Source organism: Genypterus blacodes, unplaced genomic scaffold, assembly GCF_046128005.1.
Source record: "Genypterus blacodes isolate CSIRO-AG114 ecotype Tasmania unplaced genomic scaffold, CSIRO-AGI_Gbla_v1 ptg000051l_1, whole genome shotgun sequence".
NCBI lineage: Eukaryota > Metazoa > Chordata > Actinopteri > Ophidiiformes > Ophidiidae > Genypterus > Genypterus blacodes.
Window position 1 is genome coordinate 305,344 of NW_027466863.1, and position 25,347 is coordinate 330,690.

A 25,347-nucleotide genomic window follows, 5' to 3' on the forward strand; every position below is an offset into this window, starting at 1 on the left:
CAGAATCAGAAAAGAGTATCACAGAACAGAATCACAGCAGATCACAATATCACAGCCTGACTGAGGTACCAGTTTATTTACAGGTCAGAAAAAGGGTCAATATTTTATCTAATTTATAAAAAATACTTAGATGTTTTACTTTTACTGTGATAGTTTCATATCTAAAAGTAAGGTCTAAAATGCATTCCTACCAGTTTCCTTAATCAAGACCATGAAATTCCTTTGTCAGTCTCCATACAGTATATTTAGTGTTAAACTTGTCAAATGTATGTTTACAATAAACTCATTGAACACAATCCACATGCGTTGTGGTGCTTTGAGCTGGATTCAGAAGACGAGTGTTTGCTTCCACGCTTCTTTGGCACCTTGTTATAGAGTCCATTGAGAAGTGATGAGGCAACAAGGCTCACTGAAGGGCTGCTTGATCACACAACACTGGAGCAGAGGGGTTGGGCAGGTTCAAGCAAAAGCAACAACTGTGTTACTAAATCAATGAAAGCCAGTGAAATATTAATTTAGTCACAACAATAGAATTTGCTCCGAACATTTGTCAAAGCCCTTAAACATCTCACATATGTGAGTGACAGTACTACAAACCAGTATGTGTACAGAGCAGAAAGGCTCCCTGAGGATATAGATCAGTTTGTGTACAAAAGTCTTACATACAGGCATTTTCAAACTACCTTGAACTCCATTAAGCCATCAGGAAAAATTAGTAACTCCCACTCCTGAGCTCCGGCAGACTGAGTGTCCACAGCAGCTTCAGGGCCAGAGTCTTCTCTGATAGCAGAGAGGTTGATGTGCCACACCTCCTCCTGCAGTCCTGCTGCTACAGCACCATAGCTTCTGTCTCGCTCCAGAGTGCAACACACCTGGAAATACCGATCAAGGACATCAAGAATAGGATCTGGAGATGAAGGCTCCCCACTTGTCTGCCCCGTGTCTACCTCTGGCTGGAAAGAAGCGATGACACGGCAGGGGGCCAGGCTCGGTGCACGTTGTTCAAGGACTTGTGTGAAAAATGCAGCTGTGTCCCATAACAGTGAGGACACGTGTGCAGCACATGACAACTCTCCTGATTGGGATCTAGTGTGGCTGCTGTCTCCAGCACCGCGCAGGTAGCCCTCCAACCCGTCCACTATGATCAGGGACGGAGCCGTGGGCGACATGTTGGCTGGCTCCTGAAGGCTGGACACCTGCTGGAGCAGCTCATGCACTGTCCTGGGGTAGCAAAACTTTATTTTCTACAAAAGTGAAAAGAAATAATAAAAGATAAACAGAAGATCAGAACCAACACAAGTCAATACAGAGTTCAGTGGGACAGATTTGGGTGAGCAAATATGCAAAAGTCCAGTAATTGGAATTGTGTTCAAACGGAGCATCCTACTCAATTTAAAATTATATACAATATCGAAAAAGCATAATCTATATTGCATGATGGAAGAGGAAGGCTACCTTTAGACCCTCCGGGCTGCGGTTCTCGCAGTTGTGAAGAGGAGCTGGGAGCTTCTGGATCTGCGTTTGTGTGAAGAAGAACACCTTCATGTCCATGTCCGAGGCAGCAGAGACCGCAGACAGCAGCAGTAGCGAGCGGCTCATGCTGCCGTCACCTACTACCAGCGTGCTGCGTGCTGCTGGCGATGGAGGAATTACTTTATAATCATTTGTTGCACCAGTTTGAGACACAAGGCTCCTAAACAAAAACGTCAGAACATCAGCCATCACTGATCGATGTTAATTGACTTCGTTGCTCCCCGTGTTTGTTTACATGTTGCACACATGTGCTCGTGTTATTGCAGTCCGGGTGAAACTAGTTTCTGTCACTATAGTTTCCGACCCAGCTTTAAGAACTGCACAGTGGATTCTCTACTGTTTATGTTGTCCTACGTGATCTTAGTCTGTTCCGGAAGTTGAAGAAAAGGTGTACAAGTTTGTGATGTGTGTCTTGGCAGGCAGAATAGTCGCTTTTACCCGCGCTTCCTGTTGGCTCTGACAAACTTCCCGAGCTTAATCATAATAACAGCTGTAGCAGCCAAGATGGCGGACGGCTCGGCTGAGTTGGGGGTCTCTGTGGACCCAGACGTCGAGGAGCAGGAGAAAGGGTCTCTGAGGCGCTGCAGGGGACGGCCCAGGCTTACGGACTCGGACCGGGCACAGAGACGCCTTGAATCCCGAAAGAAGTACGACGTTAGGAGAGTTTATCTGGGGGAGTCTCACAAGCTGTGGAGTGAGCTCCGGCGGCGAACCAGCCTGAGTGATGCCGGGCTGGCGGAGTACCTCATCCTGCTCAACTCCACCTACGGGGAGGCGTACCAACAGAAATACTGCGGGTAGGACAAACTGTCATCCATATAACAACACAATGGTGAAGTTACATTAGAGGCATTGCTCTGCTTTAGTGTGATAACAATGTCAATATGCGCCGACATCAGGAATGAAGAACTCACAAGCCAAACATTCTAAAAGCACAAATGATTTATCTCTCACAATGTGGTGAGGAAGGTAATACGACATTTAAAGTGAAGACATTCAACGTTATTGTCCTCTGAAGCCTCAGAGTACCTGGCTGAGGACATCACTCTGCTCTCTGAGGACACCGGCTGTTAGGGACCGTCGAAGAACTCACCTGTCTCTTCTGTTTGAGGCAAATGGGGCTTTATGCCTAACAGCACTGACGTCATTTACCTGTATATCAAATAAAGATTCACCTAAATTAAAGTGGAACATTTTTATGCCAAACTAAGGGTTGTAGTATTCTTCAACTCTTGTGTTGGTGGGGGGTAGTGATGTCATTCCCCACATACCCCAAGCAACCACACACCATTAAATGATTCTTTGCACCTTTATTATAAAGTTCTTGGTTTTTGATCTTGTCTTACTTTTATGTAGTTTTTATTTGTTTTGAATTTCAGCCCTGAGCCTATTTGTGCTTGTATCGTCTGTGTTCCTGCTGGCAGCATGCCACTCTGTCTCAAACTGTGTTGTTCTGCCTGGATTTCAGTGTTTCCCTGCTTGTGTTCCTCGGCAAATAAAGCTGGAAAATAAAGCTCTTGTTTTGTAACTGTGTTTTCCAGGAAGAAGAACAGCCCTGAGTTGTCAGTAAAACAGAAAAAAGGTGAGTGTTGTCTCTGAACACACTGGGGTTTGATAGATAGCTGATCTTATGTGAGGTCATCCATCTATCTCTACTATGTTCCCTCTTATTGTGCACAGAGCTGTGAGTCTATTGAAGCAAACACAAACAACTGCATCCGTCAAAAGATCCATGCTTGTTCAGAAAGATGGAAAGAGTTCAATGTGATGAACCAGATTCATACACAGATTGGTCACTCAGCTGTTTGTTTTCCTGTTTGTCTTGTGTTGTTGTTGTTTCTCAGGGAGGAAGGAGTGTGTGTCCAGCCTGCAGAGCCTGGTGTGTTGGTACCAGGAGCACTCTGGCTCCTGTCCCCATGAGCCCCAGCTCAGAGCGCTGGAGCCCCAGCCCAAGTCTTCCACCGCAGCTATCTGGCAATGTGACGCTAACCACTCATTTGTGCAGTACCTGTTTTCACCACTGTGGGAGGGAAGTGACTCTGAGGATGAAGGGGGGATGAATGGAGAGGGTGATGAAGAAGTAGAAGAAGAAGAAGAAGAAGAAGCTGCCAAGATGGACACAGCAGGGCCTAAGAGTCATGTGAGCAGGAAGAGAAGGAGAGATGCTCACAGACACTTGAAAGGTGCAGAGGATCATGGGAGATCGTTTGATTGTTGGCTTGACTCGCTTTCTTAGACTCCTGGCCAACTTTGACTCCTTGACTGTGACACATTATCAGCATTTTGATGGTAACAATTTTCTAATAGTTTTTATTTGTTTGTTTTCTCTAGATTTGAAAGAAAATGTGAAGAACGGTGTGATTGAACATGAAAGGATGGAGCCCACAAAAGAGGCCACAGCTGAGGAGCACCCAGCAGGTGAGGACGCTCCTCCCAGGGACGACACACTGACGGAGCAGCCCGTCTGCTGGGAGGTGGAGATGGTAATGGAAGGAGAGGAAGACACAAGCGAAGCAGCGTTTCACTCAGTCAGAGAGTCCGCCTCAGAGGAGGACGCTGAGGATCTGAGGCAGGGCGGAGATGAAGAGGAAGGAGGACAAAGAGAGAGATCGCTGGGAGAGGAGGAGGAGGAGATGGAACCGATCTTAGAGGGTTATGAGTGCATCACTGTGACCGGATCCTTATCCCACAAACTAGAGACGGAGGCAGAGGAGGACTGTGCACTGTCCCACAGCCTGAGTGACTCCGTCGGCTCTGACTCCCACCCTGAGCTCTCAGTCCCTCCGCCCATACAGGAGTCAGAGCAAGGAGAGATGTTCAACCCTCAGACTCTGCAGACAGTGGTGACCAGCTGTGACATTCCAGGCCAAAGGTCGGCGTTAGAAGGCTCACAGGTAGACAAAGCAGGCGTCTGCAGAGGTGACACAGAACATAACCAGCCTGTTGTGCTTCTTTAATCAAACTACTCATCGTATCCATGTGTTATAGAGAACTAGATGTTTAGGTGTAGAACAGTTTGAGTTGTAGCTTGATGTGCCCTGCTGTCCTTCCCAGTTAATCATCATAACGGGCCCCAGCTATGAAGCTCTGGCCTCAGAGGGCATCCAGCTCAACACCAGAGGGGGAGGAGACGTGGAGGAGGTCACCTGCACCGTCATCGGGGGGGTGACCTACAACCAGATGTGCCAGACGGACCTGGAGCTCAGCACGGCCGAGGAGGAAGACTCCATCACAGGTGAGGATGGAGAGAACTATCTAAGATCAACCTTTAATGTTAGGTTTGCCTTTATGCTTGTTTATCTAACAGAGAGTCTTCCTCTGCACAGGTTTGAGTGAGAAACAGTTGCTGCAGCCCACCATGGACCCTCTGGAGATGAGTAATGAGAGAGACCTGCAGAGGAGCCTGAGCAGGTGTGTGTCCTGCACACTGAGTGAATACCAGTCTGACAGAACTGAGGCAGGCCTTTTGGAGAGAGTGGATTTGAGTCCTGCTGTCTCTGTGTTTGCAGTGTGAGGTCAAAGAGAAACAGACGAGGCCCGGTCATCGAGGCTGACGGGATGCTCAAGATGTTCCACTGTCCGTATGAAGGCTGCAGTCAGGTCTATGTGGCTATCAGCAGCTTTCAGGCAAAGACAAACACCTTCACTTTCACACATTTCACCTTCTTCAGCAGCTGCTAAACGATAATCGTATTCCTCCTCTTGTTGTAGAATCACGTGAACCTTGTCCATAGGAAAGGCCGAACCAAGGTCTGTCCCCATCCAGGCTGTGGGAAGAAGTTCTACCTGTCAAACCACCTGCATCGCCACATGATCATCCACTCAGGTGAGGCTTCACAGGGACACTCCTCCTCCTGCCGCCGCCGTCTCTGCGTCCAAGTCTCCCAAACGTAACAGAATCTCTCCACACACAGGGGTCCGAGATTTCATCTGTGAGACGTGCGGGAAATCATTTAAGCGTAAGAATCATCTGGAGGTTCACAGGAGGACGCACACAGGGGAAACTCCTCTTCAGTGAGTAACACACCTCTGTGAGTAACACAACACATGTCCAATCGTCTACAGGAGCTTCAGTGGTTTCTCTTTCCTCTCCTCCTCCTCAGGTGTGAGATCTGTGGTTATCAGTGTCGACAGCGAGCCTCCCTGAACTGGCACATGAAGAAGCACATGCCAGAGGCTCACTACAACTTCACCTGCGAGTTCTGCGGCAAGAGGTTCGAGAGGTTGGACAGCGTTAAATTCCACAAGTTAAAGAGTCACCCAGACAAGCAGGCCACCTGAGGGGCTGTGACTCTACGGACAGGACCTGTGACTCCATGGACAGGAGCCTCGCCCACACACAGAGACAAGCTTGTGCTCTCATGGGTCCACAGCTGTGCCGGACACGAGCTGTGACTCACGGGAGGCTTTGAACACAGCTGGGCCAGAAAGAAAGCTTGGTTCTCTTGACATGAGCAGCAACACATAACGTCCTGTTGCTGCCTGGCTGTGATGACGCAAGGGTTGAAACCAGACTCAACGCTGCTGTCGTTGTTGTTTTGCTCTGAAAACACGAATGGAGATCAAACCAGACCTGACTTGTTACTCTTCACCTGTCGTCTCTATCCCAGTGTGCGGCCTCAGACAGAAGCCAGAGTCATGAGAGGAGATCTCAGGGAGCTGGACCCTCTCTCTCCCTCTCTCTCCTGCTGTGTGAGCCAGTGGACAGCTCCGGCTCCCACCTAATGGAGGTTTAGTTTTGACTTTTTAAACCAATGCACTTTGATGTCACTTTGCTGTCCGTTTCATTTTCCTGTGACACTCCAATCTGTGAATGTGACAGATTCCTGTAGTACATCGGATTTTCAAAGACAGTAGTTTTAGACATTTTCCGCCTCTTGCATAACGTCCTCTGGGGTGTGTACAGTGTGAGTGTGTGTGGGTGTGCATGAAGGACAGGTGTGAAAAGTGTTATAAGGGTTTGTCCTTAAATAACAGTGTTGGACATAGAGTATGATGTAAGTGTCTAGTGTTAGGATTTGGAAGTGAAAGGTTTATAGTTATACGATATAAGTCCTCTTTAATAATTGCACAGTGTGTGTGTGTGTGTGCTATATTCATGCTTATATGTGAAGGTGTTTTGTCATAGAGATGTGGACTTCTCAGGTTGAAATGTGGAACATCTGTGGGGAGACTTAAGGAAAGGAGGCAGAACAGCTGACTATGCAAAGTAAAGCGATATCTGAGTTTATCCTCGTGAAAATAGGCGGAAAGAAACTACTGAAGCAATACTGCTCTCAGCCTGAGGGGGGCAGCAATACGCCGCCGCTGAGTCTAGTCTGCCGAACAGAAGGAGCCGCAGATGAAGGGAACGGAGGGAAGAGAATAGAGTCCAACAGAAGAACAAGGTGTAGGATTTAAATATTGGATTTCTTGTTAGATAACGGCGGCCACGCTTAGAATCATCCATTATTATTATTTACAATGGTTTAAAAATAAATCAACAAGTACCTCAAGACTTTATGTCACCTCATCTGCTCGTGTCTTGCTACTTCCTGTCCGGATCTTATTTTTAGTTTAATCTCTTCTTGTTCGCATGAGAATGGTTTGATTAGTTCGTCAATGACACATTATTATTATATGATTTTGCTGTCACCCTGAATCCATCACTCAACTGCCATCTTAGAAAATGAAACCAAACAAAGTAAAATTATTATATATAGATGTATCTACTCTAAACATTTGTTGTGATGCTGAATGCATTTAATTAATGTTGTGATCCTCTGACATCTTGTTACTGAAATTCAGTTTTTTTCACAACAAAATAAAAGTGGTGCTTCAAACTATTTTTACACAGGAAATAAACATTGGAGTCCTGCGTTCATTTGTACAAACGCTGAGTATGAAGGTTACAAATATCCAGTAGTTAGAATCTGAAATACAGAGTGATGCAGGTATTGATTCTGACCACAGGGGGGCAGTGCTCGCTCTGTGACCCATGTTAGACATTAAACTTGGGTCTCCAGCAGAGTCAGGTTAGACTCCCGGGCTCCATCGATCTCACTGTGATCAGCATCATCCTAACATCTCTAAACGTTGTTCCATCAGCCTGCTGGATGTTCTGGTCATTCTCTGGTTGGTTGTTCTTCATTCATTCTTCCAAATCAGTCTTAATGTTCTTTCAGGGAAGGTTTTGTTTACTGCTCTGTGTAGTTCTGAGGGGAGTGGACCCTCTCTCCTACTGTGTGAGCGAGGGGAGTGGTTGAGCTCTTGATGGAGTTTCTGTTTGAGTTTATTAACCAATGCACTTTTGTCTTTGCTGTCAGTTTCATTCACCATTCCTCACTCAAATATGTGAGTGTGACACATTTGCATTCTACCTGTGATTTCTTGAAGACATTTGTTTGACACAAGTGGTTCATGAAATGCAGTGAATTGCGTAATGTAGAGAGAGAGTGTGTGTGTGTGTGTGTGTGTGTGTGGGGCTACGTGTGGGCGTGCATGAAGAAAAAGCACAAAAAACCTTAAAGTATGAAGACAGTTAGTCACTGAAGGACAGAGGGACGCTCTCTGTCTCAGTGTGGGACAGATGGTGTCCTAAGTGTTTACATAAAGAGACAAAGATGTGAGTGAAGTTTGGATTAGGAGGTGAAAATATGATTTCTAAATCATAGTTGGTTGATTATAAATGTCTCTAATCAGTTTCTCAGCATTGTTGAAAATAGATTCACACTCAGAAGAGTGCATACCCCCACCAAGGCTGAACAAGCCTAAACAAATTGTGTCTTGGCCGAAAGACGAAGTCAGACTGTAATACATCTTTCTGGATTTTCCCTGTAACATTGAAGTACTTCAGACAGGTGCTCTCTCTCTCTCTCTCTCTCTCTCTCTCTCTCTCTCTCTCTCTCTCTCTCTCTCTCTCTCTCTCTCTCTCTCTCTCTCTCTCTCTCTCTCTCTCTCTCTCTCTCTCTCTCTCTCTCTCTCTCTCTCTCTCTCTCCCCCCCCTCCCTCAGGGCTCAGCTCAGCTCGCTCCATGGTGATGTGAGTAACTCTTCTGCTTTGGTCACACCCTCCTGTTCCTCCTCCTTCGTCTTCCTGTATTTGTAACCAACCGGCAACTGTAAATGAGTGTTGAATGAGTGAACTGCTTGATCAGAGGCTCCTTCGCATCTAAACTATATTGAATATCCTCTCCATCATCTCCAGGCTCCTCTCCTGCTCTCAGTCATCGTCAGACTGAAGGAAGAGACTCCACAGCTGAACCTCACCTGGCTTCCTCTTCCAGGTAAAACTGCATCACTCACAGAGATTGAACTCCTATCTTGGATTCAGAGGGTTGTTGTAGAGTCGTTACTTGTTGTGGCGTTTTGGTGACTCTTAGTTTAGCTTCTGTGGTGTGACAAGCTATAGGGAGAGATTCAACAGTGATGCTTTGTCTCCTGAGATCGGAGCTCCTGCCTGCAATTAGTGCTCTCAATGGCTTCCTTTGAGATCCAGCTCATGTTTTGATGGAGACTGAACAATCGGAGACAAATCAGAAGCTTTGTAACCTGCTGGGGATGATGGAAATACATTGATGTGAGTGCAGTGTTTATAGAGAAGAAGAGGCCCAGTGGCTCTTCCTCACTGGTTGTTTGGACCTTTAGTCGGCTGCATGTGACTCAGGTTTGTTAATACATCACCAGGTGAACACTCGCTGTTAAAGTGATGGTTGAAGATGGCGGAGCATCAGGAAGTGGGAGAAGCTTAGGAGGGAGTTTCTGAGGTTTCTGAGGGCAAATTGGTCTTTACTCTCTGACCCTGAATGTATGATTAACTTACACACTAACAGCCCACACACACACTGCTTTACATACATTTGAATTCATTTAACTTGCTTTCATTTGTTTATCTGATATCTGGTTCCGGACGTCTTTATCACATTTTCTCCTGAAGAAGTCTGCTGGGACTCACAAGGTTGTTTGGTTCAGTCGGGTGACAATTTGTTTTGTTGAGCGGCACAAAGGGCATTGTTTCGTCTGCAAACACACACACACACACACACACACCTGTTATCTGTATTTCATTTAATTGTGGGGGGGGGGGGGGGGTGTAATGTTAAGAAGCTAGTGTGTGTGTGTGTGTGTGTGTGTGTGTGTGTGTGTGTGTGTTTTGCTCCACTAAACACTGAATGTATTTCTTATGCAAAGATGAAAGAGGAAGGATCTGCTGTGTTCAAGATTGTTCTTTCATGCGGAGCTTGTTGTTGTTGTTGTTGTTTCTCCACTGTACGAGCCAAAGATGAACTAGATAATGAGTTATGAGTACTGATGATGCCATTACGTTCATAAGATTCATATTAGTCGAACGCTGTTTGCTAAACTAACTGGAACAAGTGGAACATGTACGGTGAGGAGGAAACATAAAGCAGTGCCACTATGTTTACGTTTCTAGAGCCGTTTCATCCTTCTCACTCCTCACTCTGTTCCACTTTAATAGATAGACATTTTGGTTTCTTTTATTTCTTTTGGTTCTTTATTAGAATAAAGCAGACAAACATCACATTGACTGAGTTTCTCTCCTCTCATTATTTGCATCCCTCTGGCCCCTCCTGTGTATTTGCTTAGTGAGAGAGAATACAGTGAGGCGCTTCCTCCTTTATGACCTCCCACCTCCCATTACTGCCAACAACACAAAGCCAAGCTGCAGGGCAGTGAAGGAAAATGTCCTCTGATGGGGAATGAAAGGCACAAGCACTCAAGAGTGTTTGAGAAAGATAAAGGGTCAAAGGTGAGAGTGAAGGTGCAGGTGTTTCCCTGCTCACACCTCTGACATGAAACGAGCTCACGCTGCTCTTTTGACTCCTAAGTGGCAACGTGATGACGTAGTGAAACTCAGGGAACCACGGCAACATGATGATAGATTATGTACAACATAAAGCAACATAATAACACAAGAGAACTCAATGACCTCTGTCATTACTTCACTTCTCTCTCTCTCTCTCCCTCTCTCTCTCTCTCTTTGTAGGTCGATCAACCTGCAGTGAGAATGGGCTGCTTTGGATTCCTCAAAGTCATGATGTTTGCCTTCAATGGCATCATCTTTGTAAGTAGAGAATGTTCTATCTAATAAGAAATCATTCCAAATAAAAACACGTTTGCCACAGATATACGTTTGCTTCTTGTACATGTTTGCTGTTGTGTCTGTGTCGATCACCAGCAGGTCTCACTGTATTAAGGTCAGACTCTTCTCTCTGCCTCTCTCTCCAGTTGGCAGGTGCTGCCATTCTGGCTGTTGGGATCTGGGTGAAGGTGGACAGTAGCTCCATCTTTGGTTTGATCCAGGCCCTGGACAACGCACCGGCGGGGCTGAGCCAGGTCCTGAACGTGGGCTACCTGCTGATCGCAATAGGAGCCATCCTGCTCATCATCGGCTTCCTGGGCTGCTTTGGAGCCGTCAAAGAGAGCAGGTGTATGCTGATGCTGGTGAGCTCTCTGCTGCTCTGTGGACATAGAGCTCTTTGATGCTCATGAGACAGAACTGTGGGCCTTAGATCGGGTTTCAGGAGTCGGCTTATGACTGCACAGCATTTGACTTTCCAACAGTCATAAGACAAAAGAGGCAACAAACAGAGTAGGGAGTTTCCTCTCTGGTCCCAGTGATTGACAGCTGTGACTTTGATTAGAATAGATGTTCAGTGTGATGCTGAATGCAACACTGAGCTCCGTACATGAAGGAAAATGCCTCTGATCCTCCTTTGATGTCCACACTGCTACATTAGGATCTGATCTGTCAGGAGTTAGTCAATGTTTCCTTCTTTGTCCAACAGTTCTTCATCATTGTCTTGGTGGTCTTCATCGCAGAGGTTGCTGGAGCAGTGGTGATTTTAGTCTTCAAGCCCTTGGTAAGTGAGTGAAGAACCTTTCTCAGTATGGAACCATCAGTAAGTGGAGGTTAGAAAGTGAATCTGTGCTCTTTAGGCAAAGGACCTGATAAAGAAGTTTGGTGCAGAAGCGGTGAAGAGCATCAAGAGAGACTTTGGGGCGAATCCAGATGTGACTGGACTGTGGAACAGCACTATGAGCGGGGTAGGTGTCCACTCTCTCATGTTCTCTCCTCAGCACTGAAGCTCTGTGTCACATCCACTCTCTGTGTTCCCTCAACAGCTGAAGTGCTGTGGATTCAACAACTACACCGACTTCACAGACTCACCATACTACACCTACAGCTTGGAGAAGTATCCACCACAGTGCTGTGCAACCATGGGGCCATGTGACTCAGCAACAGCCTTTCTGTCCACCCTGGTATGATGATGAACAGCACACATGTATGATCACAGGAGGAGAGTTTGTCCTGCATCTAAGTGTTCATTCTTTCCTTTTCAGACAATTCATGGTTGTTTCCCAAAGATGAGGTCACTGATTGCTGACAACATAGTGGTGATTGGAGGAGTTGCTCTGGGAATCGCAGCCCTAGAGGTACGATGATCATTCTGAGCCTTATTCAGGCAAATAGGCAAAGTCTGTGTGCTGTTTTCCGACAAGGGACCTACGTTTGTTTGAATATGTTTTATTGAAGACAGCAGATTGTCAAGACTCAAATGACAAAGAGTAATATGTAGATGAGCACATGTCACTTATATAATATTTGATAAGGATTAGATTGCAATCTGATCCAATGTGATGTGGTACAGAATGTTGTGATCTCATCAGAGCAGAGCAAACTATCTCTAGGACTACATTTCATCCTTTTGTTTCCTTTTATATGTACTTGTGCTTGACTTAACATTTGCTCATCTACCTAACATGGATGTCCCTCTTCTTCCTCAGATCTGTGCCATGGTGGTCTCCATGACGCTGTACTGCCAAATAGGATCAAAGATTGCATAAGTGCACACACAGAAGGCCCTGAGGAGGGACTGGGACCCTGGAGCCATCCTGAACTCACCTACTTTATTATGTATGAAGGATGTACAGCAAGAGAGAGTTTCTGAATTTAAAGGAAGTATTTATGTGTCTGGTGTGTTTGGATGCTGAATGCATTCCATGTGTATGAAAAAGGAGAAACAGAGCCACAGCTTAGAAAACCAAAGGACTCGTTTCTGGACTGGGTTTTATTATTATTAGAGAGGAACTGTTTGGATGATGATGATGATGATGATGATGATGATGATGATGATGATGATGATGATTACCATTAAAGCTACAACCACCAAAATACCCCCACTACTGAGGAAACAACAGTTACACTCACTGACCAGATGGCGGCGCTATAATAAGCGGTTTTAAATTTGTCCTATACCTTCGGCACTATAAGACAACCAAAATGATTTTCTTCTCTGGATTCCTTGGCTCCAGTTGCATTAAAGTGCGTAGGCCACGCCCATTTCTTTTGTCTGACAAGATTGAAAGTTGATAATATGGTTGTAAATGTCTAAATTGTATGTAACCAAACTGAGAGCTCCTCTTCCTCCCTCCATCTAGTGGAGTTTCTATCCCGCATGCTTACCTTAGGCGCTTATCTGAGCAGAGAGACACGTTTCTCCTGTCAAGAAGCAAACAGAGCTTTTGAAAGTAAATGTCTTTACGTTATGACATGTTTTGTGTTTGTTGTCAATTCATATCCAGTTGAAGCAGTTTAGTATGTAGTGTGTATAAGCAAGAATACTTCAATCATGATACTCATTTACATGAAACCGGTCTATGGGAAAGACTAGTAAGGCAAACTGCAATTTCATTTTCAGTGTGTTGCGAATCCTCGACTATGTAAGCAGATTTCTATGTTTTTGTATATTTTGCAGTTGTACAATATTTTCATTTGACAATAAACCTCCATAGTTTTACGACGGCTTTCCTCTCTCATTTGGAAGCTTTACACACACAAGCCACATAGGACAACTTTACAGGAAATATAGAGACGACTACATTCACAACCACGCAATCATTCAAAACAGACAACTGTCAGAAAACATTAAGGATCATTTAGCTTCTAAGTTAGATAGATAGATTGATAGATAGATAGATAGATAGATAGGTAGGTAGGTAGGTAGGTAGGTAGGTAGGTGGGTAGGTAGGTAGGTAGGTAGGTAGGTAGGTGGGTAGGTAGGTAGGTAGGTAGGTAGTGCTGAACACAAGTCCATAGGTCATTTCCACCATGCTTCAGTTTCAGTCAATTTGGAACTCTCGCTCTGACACTACTGCAACATTTGGCTAACAATGGTCACATGGCCAGTTTAGGTAAATAGCGCTGGGATAAGCAGCAGGTAACCATATGGTCACAGCAGAAGGCCAATCCCTCTCCCCCCCAAGCACATACCTGCTATTCAAAGTATTCCACAAACAAAGACACAGGTAATGTCCTTTTGAGGTATGACATCATTCAGTAAACAATGGGTCCAGCATTAAACAGAGATGGAGGCACCATTGTCCGGTGTGAACCATGGAGAGGAGAGGCACCTACTGCACATCAAAAGGCAAAACATGGACTGACCAAGCAGAAAACCCATTTGTTGACCTTAAGAAAGCCTTTCAATCATCCCGACATGACAATGACACCACAAAGAAGAATAGACCAGTGGACTGTTTTTCATTTTACCTGAATCAGTGGTAGCAGGTACTGATGGCACGCAATGGGCTGGTGGCTGAACTGTTAGAGGCTGTACTGCTCCCCAATGACTCACACTAACAAACAGATCGAGTTTCACACGTCAATGCAAAGGCAGACGCAGCTGCCAAGGCTACAGCCCAACAAGAGCGTTCTGCATAACGTGTCTTACTTCCTGTTCCACAAATGACACCTACAGCAGGAGAGAGCAGCAGAAAAGACTATGGAAGAGATCGCTATGTGCTTACAGACGGGGTTTGGCTTTGCCCAAATATTTGTTCCCTATCTATGCAAAGTTGACTCGTGGCAGAGGCCACAGAGTGATCACATGAAATAAGCAAATACTGCTCTACAAAGGGTTTTCAAATTATTCTAAACTCTTCTGTGAAAAGTAACATAATAATAGTGGGTTGAAGCTTTCCTTACCTAAGAAGCAGATTCAAGTAGCAAACTGATATGGTATGGGAGGCAGTGGCTCAGTGGGTAGTACGAACCCTCAACTGCTCCCCCCTCTGCAAAGGGTGGTAATGTAATGTAAGTCGCTTTGGATAAAAGCGTCTGCCAAAATGATCGTAATGTAATGTAATGTGATGTAAATGATCCCAGGATGATGAATATGGCACAAAATGAGTGGAGACAATGCTCCATATAGTATAGAGACGGCACTGAAGACAGGGAGTGAGTACCTGGGGATTGATATGAGAACACTCGGTGCAGGACGTATAGTAGAGTGAGAAAATGGCAAAGTAGAAGTAATTGACCTGAAACCTTTACTGGTGTTAACACACATGAGGGCAAAAATCAGGCAGTGGGTTTAGCCCCGTTGAAGTGTTCTTTGGAGGACCAGGGCCTCAGACAGACAGCTGCCTCACACAGATCAATGGGAGGATTGTTGCGTGTTGCGTGCAAACCTTTCCTCTGTGCTTTGTCAGATTCACAGACAGGTGAAAGAGGAAGCTCTGCCCCAGCAGATCAAAGGCCAGCTGCAGAACCTGAAACCAGCCCAAACTAATTCATCATGATGAACATTTACAACAGGTTGAATACTTATTGAATCAAATGTTTAATACAAACACACCATTTAGCTTTTTATCTTATTGGTTTTATTTTGTGTCGTTATGCTTGGGATTTTGTTGTGTCTTGTTGTGTTTGTGTATTCATAATGTGTGTGTGTGTGTGTGTGTGTGTGTGTGTGGTAGAGACAGAGAGAGAAGTATTTTGTCCATGTCAGATATTCAGACGGACACTCTGTTTGCTCTAATGCATCCATTCTTACAAATGTAAAGAGTAAAGACCATGAAAGACACTATGGGCCTTATCTCACAGAAACCTCACCACTAAATGAGTAGTAAGATCTTCCTAAAGCTGCACTGACAGGTTTTGAAGCCTGTGATAACGATTTTGCAAGGCAAAGTGAAGCCTACAGTCGGACCAGGTCAGCCGTACCAAAACAAATGAGCAGTTCTGGATCGACCCCTGGTGGTGGGGATCCACTCTGATGCTGAAGTGGAGCCTGAGTGATGTTTCTCTGCTTTACAAGGTTCCAACTAGAAAAATGTCACACTCACCTAGACCTCTAGCGCCACCATCAGGTTGAAGTTGATAGTGCATGAATGCTTTGAGTGCAGAAATGAAATTCTTAGCTGCTCATAGCAGACATTTTCCCTCATTTTAGATGTTCTGGCATTTGATTTATTTTGTGTAAGGAGGTGATTTATTTACACCTCCCAGTTTTTTCAGGAGGTGTAAAGTTTAAAGCACTTCACCAGAAAGATCAAATTTATTTTATTTATCTCTTAACTTCATCCAACAGCTGCAGTCCGCTGATGATGACAGTAGAAACCCAATGGCCTATAGAAATCCAGGTGATCTCTGATTCTGCATGATATCCTCACTCCCCCAATGTCTGATGTAATCACCAGCTGATGGATTTACTTAAGAGATAAATACAAGAGAGATGATCTCAAAGTAAATGACAGAGACAGTGAGTCCAAAACATGTTTGCTCTTTTATTGGAGTGAAGGTCAGACTGCAGTCTAGAGACATTCAGGTAATAGACATTGACACACATCTCTGTACACGGCGTTTATACACTGAAGAGGTCAAAAACCTACAGAACAGTTAGAAGCAATACAGAAGAAATAAGATCAAGGAATAGCACTCTACTAAATCAAAAGCCTGTAGCTTTGGAGGGGGGTTCTCATTATTCATCATTTGGGGGAGTGAACATCCATGCAGCATATTTGACTGGAAACCCAACAGCTGACCTCCATGGGATGTGCTTAACTACAGATCCCATCCATGTCCCAGTCTAGTAAAACTACAGCCTGATCACACACACTTTCATTTTGGCACCTTTAAGATTGGTTGAACGTAACATGTGTGTATTATAGTTATTGGCATCGGTATAAAAGAAAAGAAGGTTGTTTGTTTTGTTTTTTTCAGTAGTACAGGACACAGCAGACCCTAGACAGCTTCACACACAGGTTCCATTTACTTCTATAACATACTGAGTTTTACAATCATTTAAAATATCACAGTAGTGTACATGGGCCTGGGACCAGGGCGCACAACACACAAGAGAATGCTTGTATTATTATGTTTATCTACCACACTGACTGAAGAAGAGACTGAAGCACTGACAACAATAACACACCCTGACAGCACCCCAATAGTAACTAATACCACCATCAATACTATCAGTACCAAGTGGTACCCGACCACAGTCACCACTAGAATCAGTCTTATAATATGTTGGTACTCCATCAGGTTTCCATGGTGGCACAAACTCAGCATCCTTCACATGGATGCCGGCCATGATGAAGCGTTTGGTAAAGCAGGTTCAAATGGATGCTTTTGTCTTGGAGAATTCTTTGTTGTTGCATTCAAGGACATCTGAGATTGTGGAGAAAGGATCACATTTACACAGCTATCTTATCTAAAAATCAAAGGTGGAAGACAAACTGCAGCCGACAGAATGTCAGGAACAAAAGAAGAAGAAGAAAAGTGAACATTTCATGTGTCATGTCCCTGCAAGTTGTTTTTTCTTTTTTTACTGAACTGGAAACCATCAGCACCTTAAAGGAAAGAAGCTGATCTGAAACATATGATAGCACTTTGGGACACGGATGGCAGTAAAGCTCAGCAGGAGCCGTTTGTCTTCAATGAGATAAGAAATGTAAACCAATAACACCAAAACAAAATGAAAGCATGTGGATCCAAATCAACACAACAGTCCAGAATCATTCCCCACACCACAACCCTACACATTGTATAAGGGTGACATGTTTAAAAACCTCAGCTACCCTCTCAGTGACCGACAGAGCATTGGTCACACCCTCCACAATCCAGCCAGAGTGAGAACCACAAAGCTGATTAACACACTTTTCATTTTGAGAGTAGACAACCCTAAAGTTTCCTGAGGTTTGGGAGCCAGTCTTTTATTTTGTCAGCTTTAAACTCTTAAATCTGCACTCCTCATTAAATACAACCTAGTATAACATCAGATACCCCTCATGTGTGATGTTATCCTTTTGTTTCCCATCCTCTATGCTTCTAGGTAACCCAGGCAATGTTGCCACAGCATAATAAACACAGCTAGGACTCGCTGAGAAGCAGAACTGTTCTTATGAGTCTAAAAGGCAAGCAGTGAGTTCAGTTGCATTGCTGATAGACAAAAATCTCAATTTGCAAATAACAGATCTTAAAATGAATCCAAACATCCTGGAGTCAACCGAAGTAAGGTGGCATTAAATACGTTATGAGCTCTACGTAACCATGGCATGCATTATTATCAGGATAAAGACGGATCAGCCCATCAGCCTCCCCTGCAGCAGTGCGTGTTTCTGCCTGCAGAGGGCGCTGTTTACACGGGCTCAGATAGAAGAGCAGGCAATGCATTCCACAGGTCACTTCTATCTAAGATGAATGATATATACATTTTCTTTTTTCATATTTGGTTCGTCAATAAAGATTCTCATAGATTAACATTTTGTCATTTTGTTGGACATTTATCTGAAAGCTTATTTTAGAGTTGGCTGCAGACGATTGTGGTGTGATAAACTTCAGCTGTCACTCAAACCCTGACAGAGGAGTACTTCAAGGTTTAATTTCTCTCTAGCTTTGACAGAATAAATAGGCCTACACACACTCACACACACATGAGCACACACAGGCAGATCTAGCCTGCCATGCTCTCACACTCGCACAGCAAAACTACAGATTTACTGATGGGGAGTATACGTCAATCACAACACAGAGACAATTCTACACACCTGACATGGTTGTCATGGTTACTATCTACACCAAGGGCCCTTTGTGACCTGCAACCCCCAACTCCCCATTCCTGTTCCTGTCACCATGGCAACAACCTCTGACCTTTTCCAATGGCAGGTTTGCAGTCACGATGCAGGATCGATGGATTAGCCAGCTTGCAATCCTAAAGTGTCTCGACTGAAGTGGAGACCACAAACTGGTTTCTCTTTAGCCCCTGACTGCACTGACTTCTCCAGCATCCTCTTCTCCCTTCCCTCACGGAATAAAAACTCTTCTCTTACTTTGTGAAATCACATTAAATCATGTAGCCTTAGTCTTAGGAACGTAGCTCAAACGTGACAATAAGAGGACAACAATAAGAACATAGGGCAGTTTGGCAGCTTCTTAAAAGTCAACATAAAGAGAACAGGCTCTCCTATTACTCTCCACACTCACACACTCACACACAACACAAGACACTGTCTCAGATACACCAGCATGAAATGTCAACATAGACAATAAGTGCAACTTGATTCATTTCAGATTCTTTAAATTCCATCAAGTTTAAGCCCTAGTTGCCCTTGGAAACCTGATCCTCCTGTAGCTGTTATCATAATATTCTGGGTTCTGTTGTTTTCTATAGATTCTACTCCACCAGGGAAGGATGTAAACACCACAGGTCTTCTCCTGTCCTCAGTCTCTGGATGGTTCTTTCTCCTCACTAACTAGTTCTACTTAGACCACCGCCCCTTTCTGATTGGCCTGCAGGTTAACATCACATGTTATCAGACCACCAGAGGAGAGGCAGACCTTGTTCTTCTCCTGTTCCAGTACAGCTCTTTGTGTATAACACTCATTTAATGTGAATCTTGTAAACTTTTCAATCAAATCCACATCAACAAATTGAATTCAATGAATTTGCCTGAGATTGATCCGTACTACAGTCGAGCCTATAGTCTCCTATACAAAACACTGAACTACATCAGGATGGGGGTGTAACTTGAGACAGTGCCTGACATGAGTCTAAACCTGACAGTAACTATAGTAACGTACATACTAACCTACATACATATCTACAGAAGGGGAGATATTGCACTTTGTCACCAAATGTTGTTGTGATGTTGTTTTCTTTTGTTACAGCGTGTGTGAACCTGTCTGAGACACACAGCACAGTATGGCACTTAGCTCATCTCTACGTTTGGAAACATGCAGATACAACAACACCAGACCAGACTGGAGCTAAAACTTTAGTTTGGCATGAAAGGAAACTTCTAATAATAAAAAAGTATGTACTGTATGAATATGTTGAGTCATCCTCTCCTGTTGTGTGATGGACTCACTCAGGGGTGTGTTCTAATACTGCACACTGGCCTCCTTTCCTATCTTCCTCCTCTTACCTTGTCTCTTTCTTGTTTCACACCTGCTCCGATCTGAAGAGTTGCTAAACCTCAGTAGGACTCTGAGCTCAATCTGTCCACATTCAGGTCTGAATTAGTGCTGATCAAGCTGGAATGTTAAGGATGAAAGGGAACAAGAGGAATCAGAGAAGGGGAGGTCGCTTTTACATCCAAGATCAACACATGAACTCAACTGCACACAGACAACCACGGAAAGCAAACCCTCTTCTCTCTTCTTCTCCGGGTCCCTCTCCCCACCTTCCTCTCCCTCCCACTGTGTGATCTAGTAGATGGGAACCTGGTATGTGGGCGCTGTGTTGTTCTCAGTGAACGGTGGGCTCTGGTAGGTCTCTGTGGGCTCAGTGGTGCCACCGCCTCCTGGGGAATTGGAAGGATAGGGTTGGGTGGGCGCACCGCCGTCCATGTGCTCGGTGGTGAACAGGGTCATGTCTGTGCCAAGGAGGTACTTTTGGACTGAACACACTGTCAAGCCAGCCTGCAGGTGCAGAGAGGGACAAGAGGAAGGAGAGAGAGAGAGAGAGAGAGAGAGAGAGAGAGAGAGAGAGAGAGAGAGAGAGAGAAAGAGAGAAGCACAAAACCCTCACTTTAGATGCTGATAACTACAAATGATGAAGTTTTGAACGTAATCCTTGTGATCAGATCCTTAAATTAAGACAGAACGCTCTGCTTCTTACCTTAATGTATCCTTAAACTAATTTGAGTTGGCAGGGATAGTGCTGATAGTCAGTGTGTATAATCTACAATAAACCCTTACACATCTCTCATGTGACAAGTGCGCCCGTGTGTGTGTGTGCACGGCTGCTTGTTTTTCTCACCCAGGTGACTATGGAGAAGAAAGAGAAGGCGATGGCGGCCCGGGCTGCATCCGCCCCCTGGTTGAGTGGCAGCTCATCAGGGGAGGTTCGAGACCACTGATTGGCCAGGAAGCAGAAACTCACAAAATACAGGAAGGACCAGAAACCTGCAGGAAACGGATCAGAGCATTGGAAATGGTTCGCTGGTGATTTCCAGTCAGAAGTTTCATGCAGGTGAAGCATGTATTTCTTCTGTTTCATATTAGTTTCCCTTCTGCTTTTTGCACATTTGCATGTTTCATTTCTCTTGTTGTCTTGTGAAATCTGTCATCTGTAACAAAGAAACATGAAGAACTAGACTATTCTTGTTGTATTTGGGGGGAAACCCGGCTGTTCTGATCAGAGCTTTCAACTTAAATTCCAGATCTATAAATAATCAGCGTTGTTCTGTCCACCTGTCCTTCCTCGCACCGTAGTGATGCTCACTCTCACTCAGCTGCCTCACACTCAGCGTTTCCACGTGATGTCAGTAATATGATGTTGACATGGAAGCAGCCTGCTAAAATGACACGCCCAACATTAAATGACCAATTTAATCCTACAATAAAACAATCAATCAATGTTTATCTTGGCTGCTCCCTGTTTGTCCCAACAAAGCCTGGGAGAAACTTTAACATCACAGACAATAAAACCCTGTAGAGATGAGGCTGCAGTCTGACATCAGGACGATCACACTCTACCTCTCACACACAGGCACTTAGAAGCTGCGGCCTCCAGTATGGAAAAGACTTATGAACACATTATTTAAACTCAAAAAGGTTCAAACGATGCTGAATGTGGAGGCAAATCTAGCTGTGTAGGATATCTGGTAGTAGCTGTAGTAGTTCAAGCGGAGTCTACGTGTGTTTTAGTCAGCAGTAGCTTCTGTGTAGCTTCTGTGTAGCTGAGTAGCTTCCTCACCTGAGAAGCCAATCTCCAGCATCACAGCTTTCTTCCTGTCCTTGACCGAGCTGATGGAGGAGAACTTGTAGTCGAGGAGGAAGAAGAAGGAGCAGGCCAGCAGACCCACCAGGCCCACAAACACGCCATAGTTGCAGGCGTCTCCATTCTTGTTGAAGACACAGTGGAGACGCTCGCTGCCCATGTTGACGTAACCTTCATTCACGATGGAGGCAAAGACCACCAGGGAGAAGATCTGGAAGAGGAAAGAGAGGAGTTGAATGGACAGTCCTCCTCCCAGCCTGCAGGAGCAAGGAACCTTCTTCTTCTTCTCTTCCAGATCAGTTTGTTCCTTTCCTGTGATTGTTAAACGATCAGTGAGCTGGAAATGTCTGAAGAAATGGAAATAGATGGAAATGCTGGGAATGTGGCAAACTGCAAATAAAGGTTTGATTAATATCTTCTTCATGAGAATTTTTGCATTTTATTGAAGGGAGGCTCAACCTATGGTCCGCCCCCTAGGCTGTGTACACATCACTTTCACATCCCACATGCATGCACAGGAATCTTGTCATTGTTCTGAGAGTTGGTGGCTTGCTGGCTTGTTCCACTTGTTTCCAACACTCAGACAGCCGCTTGTCTAGAATGGGAACACTTGTTTTAAAAACAGAACACTTTGGGGGAATAGAACTTGTTGCGTTAGTGATTTGTTTTGTCATGCACACAAAAAGCAAATCTCTCACACATTTCATAAATTGCCGTCCTCCCTTTCACACACACACACACACACACACACACACACACACACACACACACACACACACACACACAGTGTTGCAGGCTTACTGGAGAAGCCAATAGGATCCCAGCAGCTCCACGTCTATCTGAGCGTGTTCAGACCAAAGGCGTGACCTAATTTCCTGCCTCTATTTCTCTCTGACTGACTGAAGAGGTGGACGCTTCATTTCCCCTCAAGAATCACATCAACCTGGGGCAGTGTGTGTGTGTGTGTGTGTGTGTGTGTGTGTGTGTGTGTGTGTGTGTGTGTGTGTGTGTGTGTGTGTGTGTGTGTGTGCATATCCCATAATGAAAGTGGAAGGGTGAGGAAGAGGTTGATTTGCTTTGATCTTGCATTATTGTGTGTGTGTGTGCGTGTGCGCGTGTGTGTGTGTGTGTGTGTAGATATGAGGTGGGCTCATCATATTTTTTAGAAAGTTTCCTATCAAGTCCCTCTGTCCCTCTGCACACAATGTCTCTCTTTCAATATCAACTCTTGTCTCCTGATCAGCTTTCTTCCTCCCTCGTTTAGGAACAATCAAACTGACATCAATCAGCTGACTAACACAGGGGTTGAGCAGGGCCATGTGACTGACACACACACACACACACACACACACACGGTTTAGGGTCATATGATGGTGGGATAGCTCCACATTGGAATCACATGACTGGGTGGACAGATTCCAACACTGATCTGAGATGAATGGAGAAGCACACACTGATGTCTACACACATTATGTTGATCCTCTTACTCATGTTAGTAATGTACTCTGTTTATACTCGTGCCTTGATTGAAGTTGTTACTGCTATTTTGGATTGTTGCCAAAGGGAACGTTTGTTTCTTCTTCAGTAATTCTCTCATTTCTCCAATGTTTTGTTCAGTCTGAAACAGAAGCCTCATATGAGCGCCCCACTAGTTTCAGGATACTCTTCTGTGTTTAAATTCCTCTTGAACTTCAGCTGGGCTGCACAGAGGCCACAGAGTCTACTCAGTATTCCCTTTCTGACTCTTCATTGTGTTGTTGTCCTGTTGAAAGGTGTCTTCAGCCTAGTCTGAGGTCCTGAGCACTCTGGAGCAGGTTTTCATTGAGAACATCTTGGTATTTTGCTGTATTGAGCTTCCCACCTTGCTTCACTGTGACTTCCACCTGGCCCCTCTGAGTGCTCCAGTGATGGTGGTCCTTGTGGAACCTTTTCCCATCTTCACAGACGATGGCGGTGATCGAGTCCTTGGTCTCCGCTCTAATCTAAGTCTAAGTTGGGCCAACCGTCTTCCATTTAAGAATGATGGAGGCTACTGTGTTCTTTAGGAACCTACAGACAAGGCGGAGCCTTTTGGAGCCACACACTCCTGTCTTGGAGATCTACAGGCACTTCCTTTGACCTCATGGCTTGGTTTTTGCTCTAAAATGCATGATGAACTATGGTCCCTTATACAGACACATGTGAGCCTTCTGGTGGACTCCAAACCAGCTGTCAACACATCTCAGTGATTAAGGAGAGTAACTGGAAGCAGATTTTTCTAGAATTCTCTTTCTGCTTTGTCATTATAGGAAATTAGGTTTAGATTGACGTTTGAAAAGATGATATTCAAAGATTTCAGCATAAGGCTTGACTTCAATGACATCATCTATGGACAATGTTCGGTGGTGTAAAAAACACACACACACCTCATCCGGAGTCAAAGCAGTAGCGGAATACTTGACACAACAGCTCACGCACACACACACACCGGTGCTCGGTTTGTCGCCCTACACGGTGATGAAGGGTGACAGAGTCCTCCTCTGTGTCGCTCAGAGGTAATACGTCGCATCAAACGTCAGGAGCTCGTAACGCGTCTCCGTGGCCTGGCGTGCGTAATGATGATCACCGACCAATCACAGGTGGGAATGACGAACGACGATCGCTTTGGGTAAATCAGCACAAGCAGCGACTGAAAAATGGGATCGATGTCTCTGCTTCATCTCGCTGTTAGACGGCAGAGAGGATAAACATTGATTCCATAAAGAGGGACGGGAAAAGAGAGCGGGATGAACGCGCCTGGAGCCTGAACGTCCTGCTGGGCCCGAGTGTGTGTGTGTGTGTGTGTGTGTGTGTGTGTCCGAAGCATAGCGAAAATACAGGATTATATACTCAATCTATACGATCCACTTCCATTGCCCGATACAACAGGGTGTCAAATAAGCACCAGGCCTATAGGTTACACCCTCACACCACTTCTCTATTCACCATCAAACCAAGACGGCTCCGCTCACACACACACACACACACACACACACACACACACACACACACACACACGAACCCTGCACATCAATTATCAGCCAATTTGCGGGATCTGTTTGTGCCGAGTCCACGTCACGAGTCCAGTGCAGCAACGACACCAGGCATCCAACCACACACACACACACACACACACACACACACACACACACACACACACACACACACACACACACACACACACACACACACACACACACTATAACCAGCACCGTGAAAAAGCCCGCTCTCACCCAGGACAAGACTCTGAGGATGGTCTGCGGCTGTTTGGCGAAAGCGATCGGGTCGATAGTGGACCCGGTCCGGCCAGCTCCGAACGATCCCACTCCGTCCATCTTCTGCGGCTCTGTGCGCTCCTCTCTCTCTCGCGGCTCCTCCACGCTCCCGGATCCACTAGCTTGGGTGATGATGATGATGCTGCTGCTGCTGCTGCTGCTGCTCTCTCCCTGCTGCTGTAGGGGACTGGTCCTGTGTGCGCGCCCCCGAGAGAGAGAGCGTTCACGCAGGCAGACGCGGCTCGGGGGCGCGCAGGGGGTGGGGGGGTGGTGATGTGCGCCCCCCATATTCTGTCAAGAGTGACATGTATCGAAGCCCATCAAACCTATTCATTATTATTATGAGCTAGTTTCTCAATATATACATCATAATTATAATATTCTAAGTTATAATTATGGGACAATAGAGCAGAACATCAGTGACGGGATGACAAGCTGGAGCCCTACCTCTCCCAAATACAGCTGGGAGCATGGAGTAGTATGATGATGTCACCAACCTGGACCTTTTCA

General features: G+C 45.2%; 4 protein-coding genes across 4 annotated transcripts; 2 read left to right on the plus strand and 2 right to left on the minus strand.

Moving 5' to 3' along the window:
* Positions 1–37: 37 nt before the first annotated feature.
* On the minus strand, positions 38–1,799 carry swsap1 (SWIM-type zinc finger 7 associated protein 1). Its single transcript, XM_076150132.1, has 2 exons — positions 1,456–1,799; positions 38–1,244 (listed from the first exon to the last, which is right to left on the minus strand). Exons 1-2 carry the CDS (start codon positions 1,720–1,722, stop codon positions 675–677), a joined length of 837 nt encoding a protein of 278 aa, XP_076006247.1. The 5' UTR covers positions 1,723–1,799; the 3' UTR covers positions 38–674.
* A 40-nt stretch (positions 1,800–1,839) lies between these two features.
* znf653 (zinc finger protein 653) lies at positions 1,840–7,366 on the plus strand. The gene is made up of 10 exons (XM_076150131.1): positions 1,840–2,330; positions 3,075–3,115; positions 3,378–3,716; positions 3,865–4,427; positions 4,588–4,768; positions 4,860–4,944; positions 5,043–5,160; positions 5,245–5,359; positions 5,448–5,547; positions 5,637–7,366. The coding sequence occupies exons 1-10, from the start codon at positions 2,038–2,040 to the stop codon at positions 5,812–5,814; spliced, it is 2,013 nt and encodes a 670-aa protein (XP_076006246.1). The 5' UTR covers positions 1,840–2,037; the 3' UTR covers positions 5,815–7,366.
* A 1,257-nt stretch (positions 7,367–8,623) lies between these two features.
* tspan34b (tetraspanin 34b) lies at positions 8,624–13,333 on the plus strand. The gene is made up of 8 exons (XM_076150110.1): positions 8,624–8,797; positions 10,519–10,596; positions 10,761–10,976; positions 11,321–11,395; positions 11,472–11,579; positions 11,658–11,795; positions 11,877–11,969; positions 12,321–13,333. The coding sequence occupies exons 2-8, from the start codon at positions 10,540–10,542 to the stop codon at positions 12,378–12,380; spliced, it is 747 nt and encodes a 248-aa protein (XP_076006225.1). The 5' UTR covers positions 8,624–8,797; positions 10,519–10,539; the 3' UTR covers positions 12,381–13,333.
* Positions 13,334–16,090: 2,757 nt separating this feature from the next.
* On the minus strand, positions 16,091–25,026 carry syngr3a (synaptogyrin 3a). The gene is made up of 4 exons (XM_076150168.1): positions 24,796–25,026; positions 21,521–21,755; positions 20,582–20,727; positions 16,091–20,241 (listed from the first exon to the last, which is right to left on the minus strand). The coding sequence occupies exons 1-4, from the start codon at positions 24,895–24,897 to the stop codon at positions 20,029–20,031; spliced, it is 696 nt and encodes a 231-aa protein (XP_076006283.1). The 5' UTR covers positions 24,898–25,026; the 3' UTR covers positions 16,091–20,028.
* Between the last annotated feature and the right edge of the window lie 321 nt (positions 25,027–25,347).

Coding starts and splice junctions, on each gene's coding strand:
- swsap1 (XM_076150132.1), bottom strand. CDS start 1,722: ATGGCTGATGTTCTGACGTTTTTGTTTAGGAGCCTTGTGTCTCAAACT. Junction 1,245..1,455: donor GCAGCCCGGAGGGTCTAAAG/GTAGCCTTCCTC, acceptor TCACTTTTGTAG/AAAATAAAGTTTTGCTACCC.
- syngr3a (XM_076150168.1), bottom strand. CDS start 24,897: ATGGACGGAGTGGGATCGTTCGGAGCTGGCCGGACCGGGTCCACTATC. Junction 21,756..24,795: donor TCCTCAGAGTCTTGTCCTGG/GTGAGAGCGGGC, acceptor TTCCTCTTCCAG/ATCTTCTCCCTGGTGGTCTT. Junction 20,242..20,581: donor TCTTCTCCATAGTCACCTGG/GTGAGAAAAACA, acceptor CTGCACCTGCAG/GCTGGCTTGACAGTGTGTTC.
- tspan34b (XM_076150110.1), top strand. CDS start 10,540: ATGGGCTGCTTTGGATTCCTCAAAGTCATGATGTTTGCCTTCAATGGC. Junction 10,597..10,760: donor CCTTCAATGGCATCATCTTT/GTAAGTAGAGAA, acceptor CTCTCTCTCCAG/TTGGCAGGTGCTGCCATTCT. Junction 11,970..12,320: donor TGGGAATCGCAGCCCTAGAG/GTACGATGATCA, acceptor CTTCTTCCTCAG/ATCTGTGCCATGGTGGTCTC.
- znf653 (XM_076150131.1), top strand. CDS start 2,038: ATGGCGGACGGCTCGGCTGAGTTGGGGGTCTCTGTGGACCCAGACGTC. Junction 4,428..4,587: donor CGGCGTTAGAAGGCTCACAG/GTAGACAAAGCA, acceptor TGTCCTTCCCAG/TTAATCATCATAACGGGCCC. Junction 4,769..4,859: donor GGAGGAAGACTCCATCACAG/GTGAGGATGGAG, acceptor TCCTCTGCACAG/GTTTGAGTGAGAAACAGTTG.